This window comes from Anabrus simplex, chromosome 4 (genome assembly GCF_040414725.1).
Source record: "Anabrus simplex isolate iqAnaSimp1 chromosome 4, ASM4041472v1, whole genome shotgun sequence".
In the NCBI taxonomy this organism is placed as follows: Eukaryota; Metazoa; Arthropoda; class Insecta; order Orthoptera; family Tettigoniidae; genus Anabrus; species Anabrus simplex.
Window position 1 is genome coordinate 214964223 of NC_090268.1, and position 19848 is coordinate 214984070.

General features: G+C 39.8%; 1 protein-coding gene across 1 annotated transcript in view; it reads left to right on the top strand.

The window, feature by feature from the left end:
• Positions 1-19848, top strand: part of Golgin97 (Golgin 97) — a 201340-nt gene that overhangs the window by 147816 nt on the left and 33676 nt on the right. Inside the window, exon 7 of the mRNA XM_067145349.2 lies at positions 11908-12016. Coding sequence (XP_067001450.1) covers positions 11908-12016 — 109 coding nt within the window. The remainder of the gene's footprint in view (positions 1-11907; positions 12017-19848) is intronic.

Genomic DNA, 19848 nt, shown 5'->3' on the forward strand with positions numbered 1-19848 from the left:
TACTTACAAGGTAAATTTACTCACCCTTTTCAAGCAATAATCATGCTGGAACTGCATCCTTTTGGTAACTTTGTACCTGTTTAAACAGGGGAACTTACTTACCAATCTGTGAATTGAACTTTGACTTTGAAGTTGAATTCAAGAAGTCTCTCTTGAACAATCTTCGTACAATACAAATCAATTCTGTACATATGTACGAATTGATATGTATTAAGTTAATTCATATGCTGTATTACGTCTAATGAACACTTAACACATGGGAACACATGCGTACATTCCTAAAGTTGAACTCGTGACCTCCTGCCTTGCGGCTGTCCAGTTGGCTTTCATGCAGGGGAATGATGAGAACTGCAGAGCTCGGCCAATTGCATGTGGGGCGGTCCTGCGAACAATAAATCATCCGGGAGAAAGATGGGAAGACAATAAAGAGCGCATAACAAGATAAAGACAATGGTAGGCCAATGTGTGGGAATAGAAGACAATGAAAACACAAAAGGACAAGAATAATCTCCACATATTTATACATTGCTGTCATCAAATAAATTGGCTTACTCCTCATCAATCCCAGTTCTTCTTCATTTCATCTCAACCCCTGAAAACCTTGTTTCTGTTTCCCAGCATTATCAGAAGGGCAGGCATCAACACTCGTTGAGGGGCCATTTCGGCAGAACTTGGGAAGTATGTTTTAATTTTGGGTCGCCATTTTCCACGGTCTTGGGCATCGTATGATCGTAAGTTGGTAAGTTGAGAGTTTTCATATCAGCATTCACTGCATCATGGACATACCATGGATCTGGTTGATGAGCATCACACTCCTGCATCATGTCACTGTTTTGGACATCTATGTGAGCATTGCCCATTAATTTAAAAGGAGTGGATGAAATTGGCAACTGTTCCAGGTGCAGCACACAGGATATGACCATACCATTGGAGACGTCTTTCCTGTGCCTTGTCAGTGATGAGTGCGATGCCCATTGCTGGCGAACGGTGTCGTTTTTGTAATGATGCAAGAGTGTGATGCTCATCAACCAGTGGGGTATACACATGTCCATGGTATGTAATTGGTGCTCCATAGCTTTGTGAGCTGGTCGTCATTCAGCACCATATAAAGCAACAGGATGTATTACCATGCGGTATATTTTGGACTTCAGATGTAGTGGTATCCTTCTGTCGCAGAGTATGCCTGCGACTTCCCTCCATCTCATCCACGCTGCCTTTATCCTACTTCGCACTTCATCACCTACCCCACCATCAGTCTGTAGGCGAGATGCTCGGTATCTGAAGCATACAGTCTTCGTTAAGGTCTCTCCGTCAACTTGGGATGGAGTCGTTGCTTGGGATGGTTTCCAGGTATTCAGTCTTCTGTTCGTTCCAGTCTAAGACCGAAAATGGAGACGGCTGTTCCAATCTTCAACTTGACGGTGCAATGCTCTTCTGGTGGTAACAGCAAGTGCGACATCATCTGCATGTAAGAGAGTACAAGGAGCACTCCTTTGCAAGTCCTATGTGATTGCGTCCATGACGAGGACAAAGAGCAATGGGGACAGTGCAGAGCCTTGGTGTACACTGACTTTCACTGGGAAGCTCTCCGAGATGCTGACAGCACAAAGTACACGACTTGTGGTGTTAGTGTATAGCATCTTGATCCAATTGATAAGCATTTCTGGTACGCCCATGATCACAAAGCACATACCGGATCACACAATGTGGGTCACAGTCGAAATCCTTTTCAAGATCAAGGAAGGCAAGGAAGGCCAGTTGTTTCTCGTGGTGCTTTTCAATGAACATTCTGGCAGCAAAGATTGTATCGGTTGGTCCAGTATCCTTGATGAAGCTGCACTGATTGGTACTAATGCTGGTGATTTTACGCAGTCATTGATCAAAGATTCTTTCAAAGATTTTCATTGTATGCGACAGGAGGCAAATTGGACAGTAATTTGCACCTTCTGCTGGATCACCTTTTTGCTTAAAAATAGGCACTGTGAAGCTTGTAGCCCAATCATTGGGAATAGAGTTAGTCAACTATTGCACTGAAAAAATTTGTCGGCCAGTTGATCGCTGGCAACTGCAACTTCCTGAAGTCTACCGGAAGGTTATCTGATCGTGGCGCTTTTTGACCTTTCCAATGTGTTTTTTGCACACATGTAGTGTCCACTTTCTGTTTCTTCAGCATTGCTGTGAATTCATGGCTTCTATGTTGGGCATGGCGATGTGATAATGTGATAATGTTTTCTGCATTAGGATAGCTTCTTTAATTGGTTCTGTCCTTGAGCCAGTAGCCCTTGTCCATTTGTTGCGGCGGTCAAGTGAGTCCGACATGCGTCGCTTCTGGGGGATGGTCTAACATTATTAAACAAAACTGATGTAAACACGATTCACGAGTTGCGACAGAGTTACAGACCGGTTTGTCGCCACAGCCTGGTGTCGGGCATTTTGTAGCTACTGCCAACAGGAATTTAGGCTGCTCCTAACATGGAGAACAAATACTAAATCTGATATATGCCCATAGTTGTGGACAAATACCTTTTACTGTTACTTCCTCCGGCAGCACTGTTGGAATTTCAGCTTCTCCACCGTAGCTACCGTTGTGGACATCATTCATAACCTTGAGCTGGGGCCCTCCATATTTATGACCTCTGGAGGGAGGTTGTCCCAGTATTGTGAAGTCCCCAAGAGTAGGGCTGCCTGTTGGTCTGCAGGTTAATTTCTGAGTTATCTTAACCAGCACACATTTCTCTATGCCCCCTATCTGCCACCTAGGGAACGTGCCCTCTAGGGGGTTGACAGACTCCCCCAAGAGAGTGTGTGTGTGTGGGGGGGGGGGGATGAATTGGACTAGAATTAAAATACTTCTTAAAAGTAATAAAGTCTCATGATTCTGCATCATAGATTTCTTTTTACTATGCCCCATAACACATTAGTAACAATAAACTTTGTGGGATTCTATTCATTACCAAATATGCTCATTAGGCCTGAGAGTACCCTACTGTAGGATCCATAATTACCTTTTACCAAACAAGTGGAGAGAGTTGATGTGACTGTGATAAGGGGAGGAAAAAGTAGACTGTTCGACCCTGAAAGAGAAGAGGCATGGATGCCTCAGGGAATGTTGTCATATTTTTACTGACAACCAATGCGAGATATAAGCTGGTATTATTTTTCTCCCTCACTTCCATATAAAATATCAGAGTGCATGATGTACATGATGGTGAGAGATACCTTTGAGTAAATACTGTAGTTATTTTCTTAATATATTGGCACACATCAAGGGACGGCCACTTTTCTTCAGACAGTAACCTGTTTCAAATACTTTGGCGTGACCCTCCCAACAACTGTGAAGTCCTTTAGGATCCACGAAAAAGACAGAGCAGGAGCAGCTACGAAAGTGACATCAAAGAACTAAACATAGCAAAGATAATTCCTATACTAACTTACAGAATAGAAGCAATCTGGACTTCAATCTTCGTTGGGCAGGTTGGTATCCAAAGAGTGGATGTGATGGTATTAAATTTGTTTTAAGCCTTTCGTTGTCTGAAGTTCACCACAGTCACAAAAGGCCGTATTGATGGGGAAGTTCCATTTCTGTAGAGTCGCTCTGGTTCTTCCTGCGATGCTCCTTTACTATCAAAATAGAATCCTGTTTGTTATTAAATTCATTATTTCCACAGAGCTGTTATTGTGAAGTGAAATAGTATTTACTCTTGTGGAATTTATTTCTGCATTTTAACAAGATGCGAAGCTCTTATGCATGTGCATGGACACAAAAGGCAAAATAAGGATGTCTTGTATATGGGTTATTCCTTGTATCATATTTGTTTTCAGATAGGTAGATAGTGTTTAAATTTTAAGTTATTAATCCTTTAAGATGACAGACTAATACATACAAAGAAACTGTGCAATTTGGTGTTGTTGAAGACAATATTTACCTTGCTATTTACTTTTTACAATTTACAAGTTTCTTATAATAGCATCAAAGATAAAGTATACAATAATTGGCTATATCAAAAATTAAGTTCCCAGAAGGAAACCAGAATTTAATTTCATTGATTGCAAATGTTAAAGTCATTGATTAAATTAAATTATGGTTTCCTTTTGGGAACATAATTTTTTATATACAGGCCAAAGGCAGTCATTTATGCAAGTGGAGGCACGTGCTTCCCCTAGTGCACCGTCACTGCATTGTCCTAATAGGAGGCTTGTAGTGGCGTACTAGCCACCTGCGTCTTGGAAAGGTGTAGCAATCCAACTGATGAGCCCACTGCTACACTGGGGCGGAACGCAGGTAATTTCACAATTGAAAAGGCTTAAAGAGCTTTCTTTCTTTCTTTCTTTCTTTCTTTCTTTCTTTCTTTCTTTCTTTCTTTCTTTCTTTCTTTCTTTATTCGAATCAGAAATACAATAGAATAATACTACATTTAAAAGAAACAAACTATATACATACACAACAATATACAACAATATATGTCATACAGAATCGGCCCAAAATTTGGCCACTTCAAGGGCATTTGGATTAGCCAGCACCAAGTCTTCCATTATGCAGTTTGATGGACACAAGGGATAATATAGCAGGTGTTCAGTTGTCTGAGGTTCACCACAGTCACAAAAGTCCGTATCGATGGGGAAGTTCCATTTCTGTAGAGTTGCTCTTGTTCTACCCACTCCAGATCTAAGTCTGTTTAAGGATTTCCGTGTTAACCAGTCCTTGGTGTGACCGGGAGGCAACACTTCCCGTGGTTCCATCCATTTCAAAAGGCCAGGGGTCTTTTGTTTCCATTTGGTAATCCTGGCTTTGTCCGATGATCCTTTCAGGTGTTCTGAAGATGTTAAAAATGCTTTCTTGGACTTCAATCTTCGTTGGGCAGGTTGGTATCCAAAGAGTGGATGTGAAGGCATTAAATTTGTTTTAAGCCTTTCGTTATTAGCAGCAACCTCTCTCCTGACGTCACAAGGAGCAATACCGGCAAGGTAATTGATTTTCTCGAGAGGAGTTGGCTTCAGGACACCAGTAATTATTCTACAGCTTTCATTGAGTGCCACATCAGTCTGTTTTGCGCGGGCAGATTTGTACCACGCTGGACAAGCATATTCACCGGCGGAGTAAAGGCTAGTGCAGTAGTTCTAACAGTTTGTGGGTGTGTGCCCTAAGTAAAAATTAAATAATTGAAAAGGAGGTTCAACCTATTCAATACTTAAAAGAAAGAAATGCAGTAATCACATTCCTATTTAAATGGGACCGGTTTCGACCTTAGTCCAGGTCATCATCAGCCGTAAAAACATGTACAATGTTTATGAATATTGGAGGTCAGTTTCACACTCTGATAGGCACAAAGACACGACACCACATTCTGTCATGCACAAAGTCACAACACTATCAACTAATATACGAAGATCAAAAATAACTTGAAGTCGCAGACGAATAGATTTGTAGTAGAAAGCCGCCAGCTCCTGGTGATCAGCGCGGCACATGACCTTGAATGTGCGCTGTTGAGTAAACAAGACCAAAGTGGAAGCTGTAGCTCTTCGAAGTCTTTCTTGACTTTTGTTTAGGTGCTGCATTTGATAGATGCTCTTTGAAAACCAGTGTTGTGAAGGATATTGGTTGAGGAATAAATGACTGCTCTCAAATTGAATGTTAAGTGTATTTTTGGTGAGCCTATTGCTGCTTGTTTATTCCGATGTCATCAACTAAATAAAAATGTACAAATGTTATCCAGTGGAAATCCAGTACAATGTGATAATACATCACAGATTCAGATATAAGACTGTGAAGAGTATGGCCCGCACATAAAGGACATCTTTGCTAGTAAGATTTTAATTTCAGAGATTCAGTAAGCTTTTTCTTGGCTCTCACTACACTGTAGCTCACTATATCTGTTGTTGGCTCAAATTCGCTACCACAACGAAACAATACAGTTTGGGGCTGTAGAAGTGTGTTCCTGGATTTCACAGAAGGCTAAGCTATTTTCTAGGAATTCTTGTCAAATAAACAGTGGTGTCCTCAACAGCCAGCAAAGCCCTTACTTGACATAAACAAAGTAGTTGCAAAGTGAATCAAATCATGTTCATCTGCTTCACCTCATGAGTATAAAATGATTCTTAGAAAGGAAACTCTGTGTATTAATCCACCGCACTGCACTTATCGACTGTTTTATTAAATTTCGACGAGGCATACAGTAGTTGAAGAGATCAATGTGTAACTAGTGCAGTTCCATTGGAGTCAAGTCTATAACTGGTAAATTTTCTATTTCTACGTTTGGTGGCATAGTTTATGTATATTTCTGCCTTATGTTGCATAGTAGAATGTTGGTGAAATAGAAAGTGACAAGCGCAATGCAAGGAAACAATGGGAACTTTTGAAGAAAAACAACACTACACAGCCAGCCTCCACTAGATCAAACATGTCAACAATGCAGTAGAATTTGCGGCTCCAAGATTGACCTTTAGAGCCATCTAAGAACCCACAAAAACTGAATTTTAAGAAGACAGTCATACTCATCAACGAATGATAGCCCAACATCATCATCACCACCATTTTGAGTTTTGATAGTTCAATATCCCCATAAATCTGAGCTGAAAAATTTGAATAACAAAAATAATAAATTTTCCATTTTCAGTGCACGGGTGCTTTATACGGGGCAAAAACTGAATGCAATACATGGGAGACTGACCTTAAACACAGTCTGGCAGTTCTCTTACCCCTACGTCTTGCACTACTATGTGTTATGTCGAACAGCGGCCCCAGGCAACTCCAACAACAACAACCTGCTGTTTAGACGGTGGTGTGATATTGTAATGAAATGAGTGTTTTTGTTTTCATCATTACTGAAATAGGCCCTGCAGTGTTTAACTTAAGTAGTTTTTATTTTCAAAAGGCACTTGAATATTTCTTTTAGTGTAAGGCAATCTGTAAGTTTTATTTCCCTAACTATTGTGCTGTAATGTTTAACGTAAGCAAATCTTGTCATACACAGGAGTTTTTTTTTAGGTGGAGGTAGTCTCGGTCCCGTCCACCTTAAATTACCGACACTCTACTGTAATAGATTTTTCCCATCCTTCTGCCCCACAATTTGTCATTTCATAGGTCCCCTTGGGGAGAGGGGATGTCCTCCAATAATTGCATTGTTTTGGGCTTCTACTGAATTTTTATTTTTAAATGTGGCAAACATTGAAATATTTCCATTTAATGTTGTTAGATTAAGAGAATTAATTTATCCCATATGCTTAAGGATTGAATTTGGCTCAAAAAGTAATTTTCTTTCCATCTTCACTTGTAAGGTACTCTTGAGAATTAAACCATTCATAATACCCCTGATAGGAGCTTGAAATAGAGAAGCGTTGCAACATCTTCAATCACTGGGAAGAAGGTCTGCACTTAAACCGAGTCTGGCTCCTAGTACTCAGCTCATCCCAGTACCAGATCATCAGAATTGTGGACTGTGCCTGTCCACTTATATGAGGTGAACCAGCTGCACTTTATAAAGTAGTTTTATGCCACGCTACCTGAAAACATTGGCTTCTGTAGTTATGCAAATACAAAATGAATGCTAAAGAAAATCTTGGTCAAGGACGTGGCAATGTCTCTAATTTCTGTTTATTTGTCCTCGGAACTAACAACAGACAGAACATAACTAGAGTGTTAATGAACCAGCACAGAGCATAGCAATGACGTGTTTATTCTCATGAAGCCAAGGGCAGCCAAGGCTTTGGTCTGCTGAGTGGGAGAAAAGTACACCTTTCGTCACAGGGACTGACTGTTAAGGAATGTTTTTATTGGCATGGCTCATGCCTCGGTCACTTTCATATTGTCAAAGTCAGGGATGAAACTGAGGCAGACCTTGCTCTAGTCCATACCAAGAGATACACTGCATGGTTCTGGGCTGGGCATAGAAAGTGTATTATACGGGTACAGCCAGACTTTCAGGACACATTCCTTACGTGTAGAAGAAAATGTTATATGGATATGGGTCTGGAAACGCTTCATTTCCATGTTAGAACTCATTTTCTACAAGTGTACGTAATACATTAATGTAGTTTTATGCCACGCTATCTGAAAACTTTGGCAGAATTAATTAATATACCACATGAAACTATTTGTATGTTCAAAATGCCATCAGTTAGCATGTTGTCTAGCCATCACTCTGGAGGTGTCCTTTGTGACTGGCATCCTTCAGAGTACAGTCAGAGGGTTGTTTTAATTACAGAAGTATTGCTACTACATGACTGTACCATCGTATCTAATTTGACACAAGAACCTAACAGTTACAAGCCTCTTCGCTTGTCGTCATTGTCTAAGCGAGTTAGTCCTCACCTCCATTACATGTAGGATCTGTCCTTGCTTCCTAGTCAGCGGATAACACTCTACTCCATAAAGAGAAATATATGCTGTATACTGTCTTATAAATGCCTTCAGGTATTCAGGCATCATCCTGTCGCAGAGAACACCAATCACCTGCCTCCAGTTACATAATTTCATGCTTACTCTCAGCCTCACATAAGGGATATCATCATTATCTGATGTAATAGAGAACCACAATATTTAAGATGGGTGTGGTTGTTTGTAAGTTCTGACCATCGATGGTGATCATGCCTTTGATTTGGGACCCACATTCTAAATATGCAGTCTTTTGTATATTTAATCATAGTCCATTCTCATTCAGCCTGTTGTTCCTGTTTGCACCTGGTGCTGAAGTGCAGGACAGCATTCGCATGAAAATACCACATTATTGGCACATAGGAGCATCTAAGGATTCAGAGATAAATGACAAAAATTTTGTTGTATAATTTAAGATCGTGAAGAACATAACGAAAGCAATTTATTTGTCTGTAATAGATATACTGGTGGAAGATGAAATCGCAACACCAAGAAGACATTAGTTTAGAGGAATGCAAGGCTAAGCATTTGTCTAGGTAAAATTTTTATTTTATTTGGGTTTCCAGGTCATAGGTTCAAGTATGCGCAAGAAGACGTGACATGGTGGTGGTGCATTAATATCTCAAACTTTTGCAATCCATACTGTTGGGAGAATTTAATGTTATATTCTTCTTCCCACTCTTAGTAAATGGTTTGCTTTTACCTTTCAACCAGGCAGACTGGTCTGGATCATTGTTTTCAAACCGGATGGTTGCATCTACAATAACAGCTGGGGAGCCATCCTCAGTGGACATTGGCAGTCAATCTGGTCCAGGCCTCCCTACTAACAGCTGCTCTAAATAAGCCAGCTGATGATGAATTGGAATTCTGGTGCAGGTTTCACAACAAGGGCATCTTCTTCCTTTTATTTTTCCATGAAGTATGTGTTGTTGGAGGTGGTATTGCCCTCCCTGACCAGGCAAGTTGGCCGTGCGGTTAGAGGCGCGTGGCTGTGAGGTTGCATCGGGGAGATAGTGGGTTCAAATCCCACTATCGGCAGCCCTGAAGATGGTTTTCCGTGGTTTCCCATTTTCACACCAGGCAAATATTGGGGCTGTACCTTATTTAAGGCCATGGCCGCTTCCTTCCAACTCCTAGGCCTTTCCTATCCCATCGTCGCCGTAAGACCTATCTGTGTCGGTGTGACGTAAAGCCACTAGCAAAAAAAAAAAAAATTATCTGCCTGTTGAATATTATTTTGTCGGATATATTACATCCTGAATATCTGATTTTCTCTCCAGGTTGTAAAGCCCTAATTATGCTACCATTAATAGAAACATCCTTTTAATGAAGCATTTTTTTTTTTGAAATTCTGATGACATTAATATTAGTTATAGGAATGAACAGACCGAGCGAGTTGGCCGTGTGGTTAGGGCCGCACATTTGTGAGCTAGCATTCGGTAGATAGCGGGTTCAAACCCCATTATCAGTAACCTGGAGATTGTTTTCTGTAGTTTCCCCATTTTCACGCCAGGCAAATGCTGGGGCTGTACCTTAATTACGGTCACGGCCGCCCCACTCCTAGCCCTTTCCTATCCCACTGTCGCCATAAGACTTACCTGTGCCAGTGCAACATAAAGCAAATTGTGTAAGAAAAAAATAATTTAAAAATAACAAATGAGTGGCGTATTTTAATTTTAAAATCACCATTTATTTCCTTTCAGAAGGAAATCTGTGCAAACAGTCTTAATTTTTGTATATGTCTTAAAGTTCCTGACATTAGCTGGAAGTGTATTCCACAGTCATGTGCTAGTCACAATGAAGGATTTATTGTTCATAGAAGAGAAGTTGAAAAAGTCTCTGTGGCTCAGACGGCAGCATGCCGGCCTCTCACTGCTGGGTTCCATTGTTCAAGTCCTGGTCACTCCATGTGAGATTTGTACTGAACAAAGCGGAGGCAAGACAGATTTTACTCAAGGTTCTTTGGTTTTCCCTGTCATCTTTCATTCTAGTAATACTCTCCAACACCATTTGATTTCATCTGTCAGTCATTAATCATTGCCCCAGAGGAGTGTGACAGGCTTTAGCAGCCAGCACAATTCCTATCCTCGCCACTAGATGGGGGCTTCATTCTTTCATTCCTGACCCGGTCGAATGACTGAAAACAGGCTGTGGATTGTTTAGACAGGAATAGCGAGAGAAGGGCCAGAAAGAATTTCATTCTTCAGGTTCCGTATTGAATCAAGATTCACAATAGAGAAATAGGAAAGTTAATATCCACCTTTTCAATACAATATATTACGTGAAGGTTTACATTTAAAACATCACTTACTTAGAGTACAAAAAACTTATACATAGAATCTACCAACGGACATCTTTATATGCCAACATCAGCGTACTGTGATATCCAGTCTATTAAGTCCAAGCTCAAGCCACATTCGAATACTTTCTAGATTTTACTGTACATACTTTTATGTAGAAACATTCATAAATAAGCATGTGTTTACTTCTTTTATAATGTTAAACATGGCTACAAAGCCTTCATAAACATAACCCTACTGTTCAACAGACAAATATGTCACTAAAAGCTGATTATTAATATACTTCACTTTCATTACTTTCTCCTTTTTTAACTAAAATACTAAGGTGTACACCTTATAAAAAACAATCTTCTATCGCACTGACTGTCAGCTTATATATGTATATACATTTTAATTATATTCATGTTTATATTCAATACTATTAATGTAATATTACTGTAGGAGTCACGATTAATGTAATATATCTTTGTATAGTTGTCCTGGCTGATGATGACATCAAACATTGTCGAAAACGGTACCAAATGTAAATAAACGTGATGTTTTAAGTGTAAACCTCCACGTAATATATTGTATTGAAAAGGTGGATATTAACTTTACCATCTCTCTATTGAGAAGGGCCAGATGTAGTACTGAGGACATGAAATTAAATTTTGAAGAAAAATATAGCGGTAAATTTTTGCTTAGAGTTTGATGTTCTGACATCAATATAAGAAAATTAAAAGCACACCAGAGTTCAATGCTCGTTTCATAGTTTGTTTGCTAGTCTTATCAACAAGGACGCTGTCTTAATAGTCAGGTATTGGTAATATCAGAATCTGAATAACTTTTATCTTTGCGTCTTGTATCAAAATGTCCATGTGCATTTGAGTGGGTGTAGCATCATATTCATCTTTCTGTGAGTATTACATGTATCAATGCTGAATCAGGAATTCAGAAATTGTATTAACTGTGGTTCAGTTACTTTCTGTATTTCCATATTGGAACATAACATCATATATTCTTCTATTGCTTGCTAACACAATGCTTGGGCTTTGGATATTCAATACACGTACATGGTCATTCAGTTAACTCTTGAGCTGTTGAAGATATCAATTCACTAATATTACCAAGGGACTCATAATCAATCTTGCAGTACTCAATATCTGCTGAGATAGCAGCCTATAATCATGGTGTGTGTGTGTGTGTGTGTGTATATGTATTGTTGTAGCTCTAATCAATATTTCCTTGACTTTAAAGGACAAGGCTGCAGAGGAAAGAGTTCAGTTGCTGTCCCAAGTGAAAGAGACTGAGAATCGAGTGAAGTCGTTTGAAGCAGATTATGCACAGCTGGCTGTGACATATGAGAGTAAGTAAATCATAATTACTAAGGACATAGTTTTCAGCATTGCGCAGTTGGTATTTTATGCACTAGAAATATTTTTTTCAGGTTATTCGTCAAGCGTGAAAGGAGTAAGGAAACTTATGAATGGACGAGCACAACAATGACAGGCAGAAGAAGCCGTTTATATTAAAAACAAAAAATAAACATGTTCTGTTGGGTTGATGCCGAAGTCTGTAGCGTTTGAACTGTGACAAGACGTGTCCATTTGGGATAATGGGATACAGTGGCGATACAAACTACACAGTAGTGTCATCATCATCATCAGTAATATAATGACGTTCTGCCAATGCTGGTGCTATTTTCAATTTCACACCTGAAGAAATCTTCTGGTTTGGCCTTAAAGAAATCGACAAGCCAAGTTCAGATATAATTTTCATCATCAAAAGAACATCCCTGCATGTTTTTTGACAAAGAATGGAAGAGGTAAAAGTCAAAGGGCGCAAATGTGGAACATGTGAAGGAACCTCCTAATCAAGCTTCTGGATAACTGCTTTTGTCGTGTTAGCGGCTTGCAGGTATTCATTTTGGTACAGTGACAACACTGGATGTTGTCTTGATAGGTTTTCATAGTAGGCACAAGGCGTCACAGTTGTTGACAATAAACATCAGCAGTGACGGTTACATTTCTGGAAAGCAACTCCCAGAGCTTGATACCTTCTTTTTCGTACCAGTTTCTTACCATGGTCACTTTTGATGGGCACTGGCTCTTGGACGTGGGCTTGCCTTTTTTTAGGGCTCGCCCATTTCTTTTGTTGTTTGATATTCAAATAAAGATACCATGTGTCATCACCCATATCAATCGTAGACAAGATGGTTCGATATTGTTCATGATTGATAACGATCAAGCACAGAAGCATACATGGCTACATGCTGTTATTTGTTGTTTTTGCTTTAATCAAATGGGACCCACTCCACCTCATCCTCCCCCTCCCCCATTTTTGAACCTTTCCCATGGGCTGCAAATGTTACACATTGCATTACATTTTTTAAATTCTCATTTCTCAGGTTGACTGAGGGGCATCATGTATCAACTCATTGAGTTAGTTTTCATGAAAGACTGATGGATGGTCTTCCTGAATGTGGTTTCTCTTACAAGTCAAAGTCTCCCCATTTAAAATGATTAAACCATTTATGTACCATACTCTCCCCGATAGCATCGTCCCATTAAACGGTGCAAATGATTTGAGCTGCTCTAGCTGCACTGGGTCCTCTGTTAAACTCAAAAATAGAAGAACATGTCAGAAATGTTTGTAGTAATTCTAAGCTTATCCACAAGCACAACAGCGGCATTGAAGAAGATAACTGACAAATGATAAACAAGCTCTTAGCTACCTCAGTGGTTCTAGCTTATATCCAAATGCTACGGACTTGTGCCTCAACCTAATACTTATTCAAGAAAAAATATTTATTGATATTTCATCAAATGAGGTGAAATTACTGATGGAAAAACAGTGGGAATATGGAAAAGATGTGGTCATGGTATTCCTTGATCTAGAGAAGGCATACAATAGTGTTGATAGAGAAAAAGTGTGGGAAACCCTGGAAAAAAAGGATGTGGATAGCAATCAAGGGAGCTAGTGAAACCAATGTACTGGTATAAGAATTGTTCCAATTGTGTCCAGACTCCAGTGGGGAGAACATATTGGTTTACAAACCAAACTGGACTAAATTAGGGAAATTATTATTAATTAATTTTATGTGGCTATTTCTAGCAGAGTGCAGCCCTTGTAAGGCAGACCCTCCAATGAGGGTGGGCGGTATCTGCCATGTGTAGGTAACTGCATGTTACTGTGGTGGAGGATAGTGTTATGTGTGGTGTGTGAGTTGCGGGGATGTTGGGGATAGCACAAACACCCAGCCCCCGGGCCATTGGAATTAACCAAAGAAGGTTAAAATCCTCGACCCGCCCAGAAATCGAACCCGGGACCCTCTGAACCGAAGGCCAATACACTGACCATTCAGTCAACGAGTCAGACAAGTTAGGGAAATGTATTGTCTCCACTTATGTTTATAATGAGGGAGGCGTGATTGGCTCACTGGCTTAGCTGATGGCTTCCCACCTGAAAGGCTGAGGTTCGAATCCCAGTCGATCTGGGTCGAGATTTTCATATCGCAAATCATGTGGCATCAGGAAGGGCACCCAGTCTTAAATCCCTGGCCAAAACCAGAAATGAGCCCGGGTAGCTCCAGCAACCCCAGAAATAACTGGGATAAGCTGAAGAAAGTTTTATGTTTATAATGGTTATGGAGGAAATTCCAAAGGAAACAAAGGCAAGATATGGAGGGGATATGAAAATATTGTTGTTTGCAGATGACATAGTGATCTGAGAAGTCAACAATAAAATGTTAATCCACAGCCTGTTTCCAGTCATCTGACCGGGTCAGGAATGGAATGAATGAAGCCCCCATCTGGTGGCGAGGATAGGAAATGTGCCGGCTGCCAAAGCCTGTCGCACTCCTCTGGGGCAGTGATAAATGACTGACAAATGAAATGAAATTTTAATGGAGAGTGTTGCTAGAATGAAAGATGACAGGGAAAACCGGAGTGCCCGGAGAAAAACCTGTCTGCCTCCACTTTGTCCAGCACAAATCTCACATGGAGTGACCGGGATTTGAACCACGGTATCCAGCGGTGAGAGGCCGGCGCGCTGCCGCCTGTTCCACGGAGGCTTAAGTCAACAATACAGAAGTGCAAATCTAACTAGAGGCTTTAGATGACAATATTAATAAATATGGTATGAAAAATCAGTGTGGAGAAGAGCAAAACAATGGTGATGACAAGAAGAGAAAGAGAAGGAAAAGGAATTGTTAGTTTTTTGTTTTTTTTGCTAGGGGCTTTACGTCGTACCGACACAGATAAGTCTTATGGCGACGATGGGATAGGAAAGGCCTAGGTGTTGGAAGGAAGCGGCCGTGGCCTTAATTAAGGTACAGCCCCAGCATTTGCCTGGTGTGAAAATGGGAAACCACGGAAAACCATCTTCAGGGCTGCCGATAGTGGGATTCGAACCTACTATCTCCCGGATGCAAGCTCACAGCCGCGCGCCTCTACGCGCACGGCCATCTCGCCCGGTGAATTGTTAGTATCAAGGGACAAAGCCTTGAGGTTGTTGAATACTTCAAATATTTGGGAAGTGAAATAATGCAAGATGCAAGGTTGGATAAGTACAGTAGATCAGCAGAAGGGTACAAGCAGGAAATATATTCTTATAAAATGTACTATACCCCTGTATTAATGGTATGCAATCAGGGACTTGGACAGCAAGAAGTTAGAGTAACATTCAGGCCACTGAGATGAAGTTCCTGAGGAGTATGGTAAGTATTGGAAGCTAAGATAGGGGGGGCAAGAGAGAGGCCCAGGGCAAGATGGATGGACTATGTCAAGAACAGTATAAGAAAAAGAAGACTGGAATGGAATACAATTACTGAAGAGGAGTGGTGGAAGGTGAGGCAACAGTGTAGATGTGCCAACAACACCCCAACCTGGCAGGAGCTGAACAATGAAAATGATGATTTCATTAAATGAAACAAACGTAGGATCTATTTTCCTTGAAGTATAAGGTTACATTCAAATGTTTATTTTGGACCTGTGTAGAAGGTATTTGTAGTTGATATGTAAAAAAGAAAAGCTATATTGTGACATTAAACCTCTGTAGCTTTGAGATCTAGGATTAGGAACTCAAAATTGAGTTGTGATGGTGGCTCATGAGGGCTATCCTGGGACAGATCATTGGGTAATCTTACAGCAGTTTCAGAACCCATTCTTAATGCATTACACAAGAATTCACAAACAGACAAATGTCACAAATACAATTGCAGTGAGTACTGATGACCTTTGGAACAAAGAGAATCAGTTTGCCAACTGTCTGTAGGAGAAGACTACTAAAGCACGAGTGGCTTTGAGATCTAGGAATAGGAAGGAAGCAGCCGTGGCCTTAATTTAGGTACAGCCCCAGCATTTGCCTGGTGTGAAAATGGGAAACCATGGGAAACCATCTTCAGGGCTGCCAACAGTGGGGTTCGAACCCACTATCTCCCGGGTGCAGGGTCACAGCTGTGCACCCCTAACTGCACGGCCAACTCGCATGTAACAAAAAGCATGTAACTAATTGTTGTTCAGTAACCTCCTTTCAGTGCTGACAAAACCACATTCTTCTCCAGCACTATAGGTCAGCTACATCGGTATTCTTTCTATCTTGCTTTCACTGCCATCTGGAGCATTCCATGCAAAATCAAACAGCATAAAAAATTAATAATTTAAATTTTGATGTAATAACTGAAAAATATAAAGTAAGTGGAGACATTCATTGACCTCCTCTGTTGAACAATATTTATAAAAGTAACTCAGTCATAAGATAACCAGTGTTTCACCCCAGTGTGGCATAAGTTCATATCGGCACTGCATTGTGCTTATTACAGGATAGCTTGCATGGTGCCACATGGTGGCCAGTGTCATGGAGAGGTGTGGTGAGGTTTCCATCTGATGAGCCCAAGCCACACTGCAACGAAACACTGGTACTTTTATCAATGAGCAACCTGAATTTATTTTTCATGTTCTCAATTGGAATCAGTAAATTAAATATTCCTTATGGGATCTTAATTTATGAGTTTGAATGAACTATTAAAGGTAGGACCTTCATTTCTTTACAACATTTTGGAATAAAATACAGTAATAACTGTCCTAACACATGCAGCCCAATGACGAATAACCATTAATTTCTAAAATTCAGACGTGCACTACCGGTGGCACGTGCTGTCTCTTTTTAAAAACCCGCACATTAAGCATGTAACCAATTGTTGTTCAATAACCTCCTTTCATTATTAAAACACAGACTGAAATGCTTCTGTCTGACAGCACAAAGTGTAAAGTTTGAAGAGTTGGAGCAGTTGCTCTCTGGTACACTGGAAGATCTTTCGAATTGTTACAAGAAAAATCAACTCAAACCTAATCCATCCAAGCCACAGGTTTGTGCTTTCTACCTCAGAAACAGGGAAGCAGCAAGGGAAATGGATCGCCTGGAACATTGTTTTACCCCAACATACCGGCGTAACTTCGGATCACATGCTGTCTTACAGGATGCATTGTATGAAAATCAAAAAGTCACTATGAGAAATAGCATACTTCATAAAGTGATAAGGGCAAACTGGGCGTCCATGCTCAGGCACTGCGTATAACCGCATTAGCTCTGTGTTATTCCACTGCTGAGTACGTTAGCCCTCAGCTCATGCGAAACAAGTGGGTATTGCTCTTAGTGAATCATGCAGAATAATTTCTGGCTGCCTGAAATCTACACCTGTCTGTAAACTATATTCCCTGTCAGGTATGGCGAGGTCATGGCACAAACCAAATTAACAGAGTCAGTAGAGGATCAAGCTCACACTCCAAGGAGACGGCTCATATCAAGCAAAAGCTTTGTGCAGACAACATGGTGGCCCCTTTCTGAGTGACGATTATCTAATCTGGCCTGATGACCTAGCTGTTAGGCCCCTTTAAGCAACAAGCTCATCTAATCTGAGATATTTTGTTTTTTAATTTTTCAATGTATAATTGTAACATTCCTTTACTGTGTTCTGCGGTATTGCATTTGACTTGAGTAAGTACATAAATTATTATAAACATAGCATTTTATTTATTTAAACATGATGTAAGATTACATAATTGAATATTGTTATAATAATAAGATAGCTTAATTAAATTCCAGTGGAAATTGACCTTTATAGAGTAAGAATACACAGGTTTTACAAAAAATAAAATGTTTAAAACAAAGAAAATTCTTGCAAATCAAAGTCTGGTAAACTATTATGAATGTAAGAAAACAAAAATTGAAAATAATTTATCTGCAAACAATACATGAGGAATGAATGAATTATTGATTCTTATTAAAACAGTCTAAGCACATTGTTGCTGTGCCAATGCATATGTTGCAGTATGTGGACGCTCGCTTTTCCATTCTGTTGCAACAGCTCTTTCTTGTTTCATTTCTTGACAGGAAGAAATGCACCTTTTTTTCTTACTTCCTTAACATTTCCTCCTCTCTTGATGAGCTGATGCTTTTTCTCCAAACTGGTTGTATACCACTAATGCATTTACAACACAGGTTATGAGGAAAAGCTCTAGAGCAACCTCCTTGTACCATGTTATTGTTTTTTTAGCGGAATGTAATATGCTCACATGTGGTCAGATTAGTCGTTGCACCATTGTAAGCCATTACAAAATTAGGCTTCATGACAAGATCACCTATTTTTAGTACATTATTTCCTCAGGGCATGTTAATATCAATAACATGGGTCTTTTATCAACCCAGTTAATTCTGTTTATGCCCATACTGTTTGCTTTAACCAAAACTTGGCCTTTTGATAGTTTTTGGTACACTCAACTCTCGATTAACCGAGATAATGTACGGTTAAGCCTTCCCAGATAAGTAAAATCACGGTTAACCTGCAAAAAGTTAAAAATAGAACAGGCGTACTGAAAGTACAGTTAAAATGATTACAAATGATACTACTGTATTGTTTTTTATTAACCTACCCAATATGTTGCAGTAAAAGTAGAATTTAGCACAATGGAAAAATAAACAGCACTTTTCATTGAAATTAATGAGGCAAAGAAAAATATTCATACTACCTAACTTTACTGTTTCTGAAAATAATCGGTCATGGTTTTCTGCTTTTGTACCGAGAAACACTTTTACTTTATTTTGCTTCTCAAGTTTCTCAAAACAAGTTTTTCGGTGATGAGAGCATCATCCTGGCAATATTATCCCGAACCTTTGTAATTCTGTATTACTGTAACTGATAACACTCGTGGACTTTTGTTTTTGATACCGTGGTTAAGCCGCAACGCAGTTGATCCGAATACTGTAAATCGAGAGTTGAGTGTAGTTACTTCTTTTGGGTGTCCGCAGAGTCCCATAAAGATAGGTTTTATTGTTGGGTACAACCTCAGCCAGTTTTACAGAATTGTCTTCATTCAAGAAGCTTTTCATCAAATCCATGACGACTTTCTCAGCATAACCTTTGCAGTCGCATCTGATTTGCCAGCGTACACTTTTACTTTGTATCCTCTAGTGGAGTAACATCATCGTCATCATCATCATCATCATCATCATCATCATCATCATTGAACCCCTCCAGCGTGGCAGGTTGGGCGGTGTTGAATGAGTCTTTGCCATCGTGGAGTATACCTAGTACATTTTTATTCCACATTTATGGGATTTTCCAGGGACATATTGCCTAGACAGCAGTCGTCCCCTCCATGGTACCATCAAGTCATAGATAACTAGTGACTCATCAGCCACAAGAATATTTGTGAACTTTGCATTAAGCAGGGTAATCAAGTTTTTGATTTTTGCCATGATTGGTTTCTTATTATTATGGAAATGCAAGCATTTCAACAGGGTATCAAATCAGTCCCTTGTCCTAGTTTTATTTATGACTTCATTTTCATTCATAGGATTGTTAGAGCAGTACATTTTTTTCATTGGGGAAGAGAGCAAATGCCTATGATCAAAAGAACTTGAAGCAGTTTTCTTATTTCTTCTTTCGTGCCATCCTTCCATTGAACCATTGGTGAGTGTCTTTTCACTCTTCTAGAGGCAGTGTATTGCCTTGTATATCTGCTGGTTTCTAAAACAATTACATCTAAGATTTTATCATCTACTATCAGATTTTTTATTACGGACACTCGAGTTTAGGCTTTAATTACAAACAAACCAATAAGCCTAGTACAAAGTGAGTTATACCAGTATTTTTCTTGTTTAATTCTGCATTAGGGCATATAAGACACATTGTTTTTG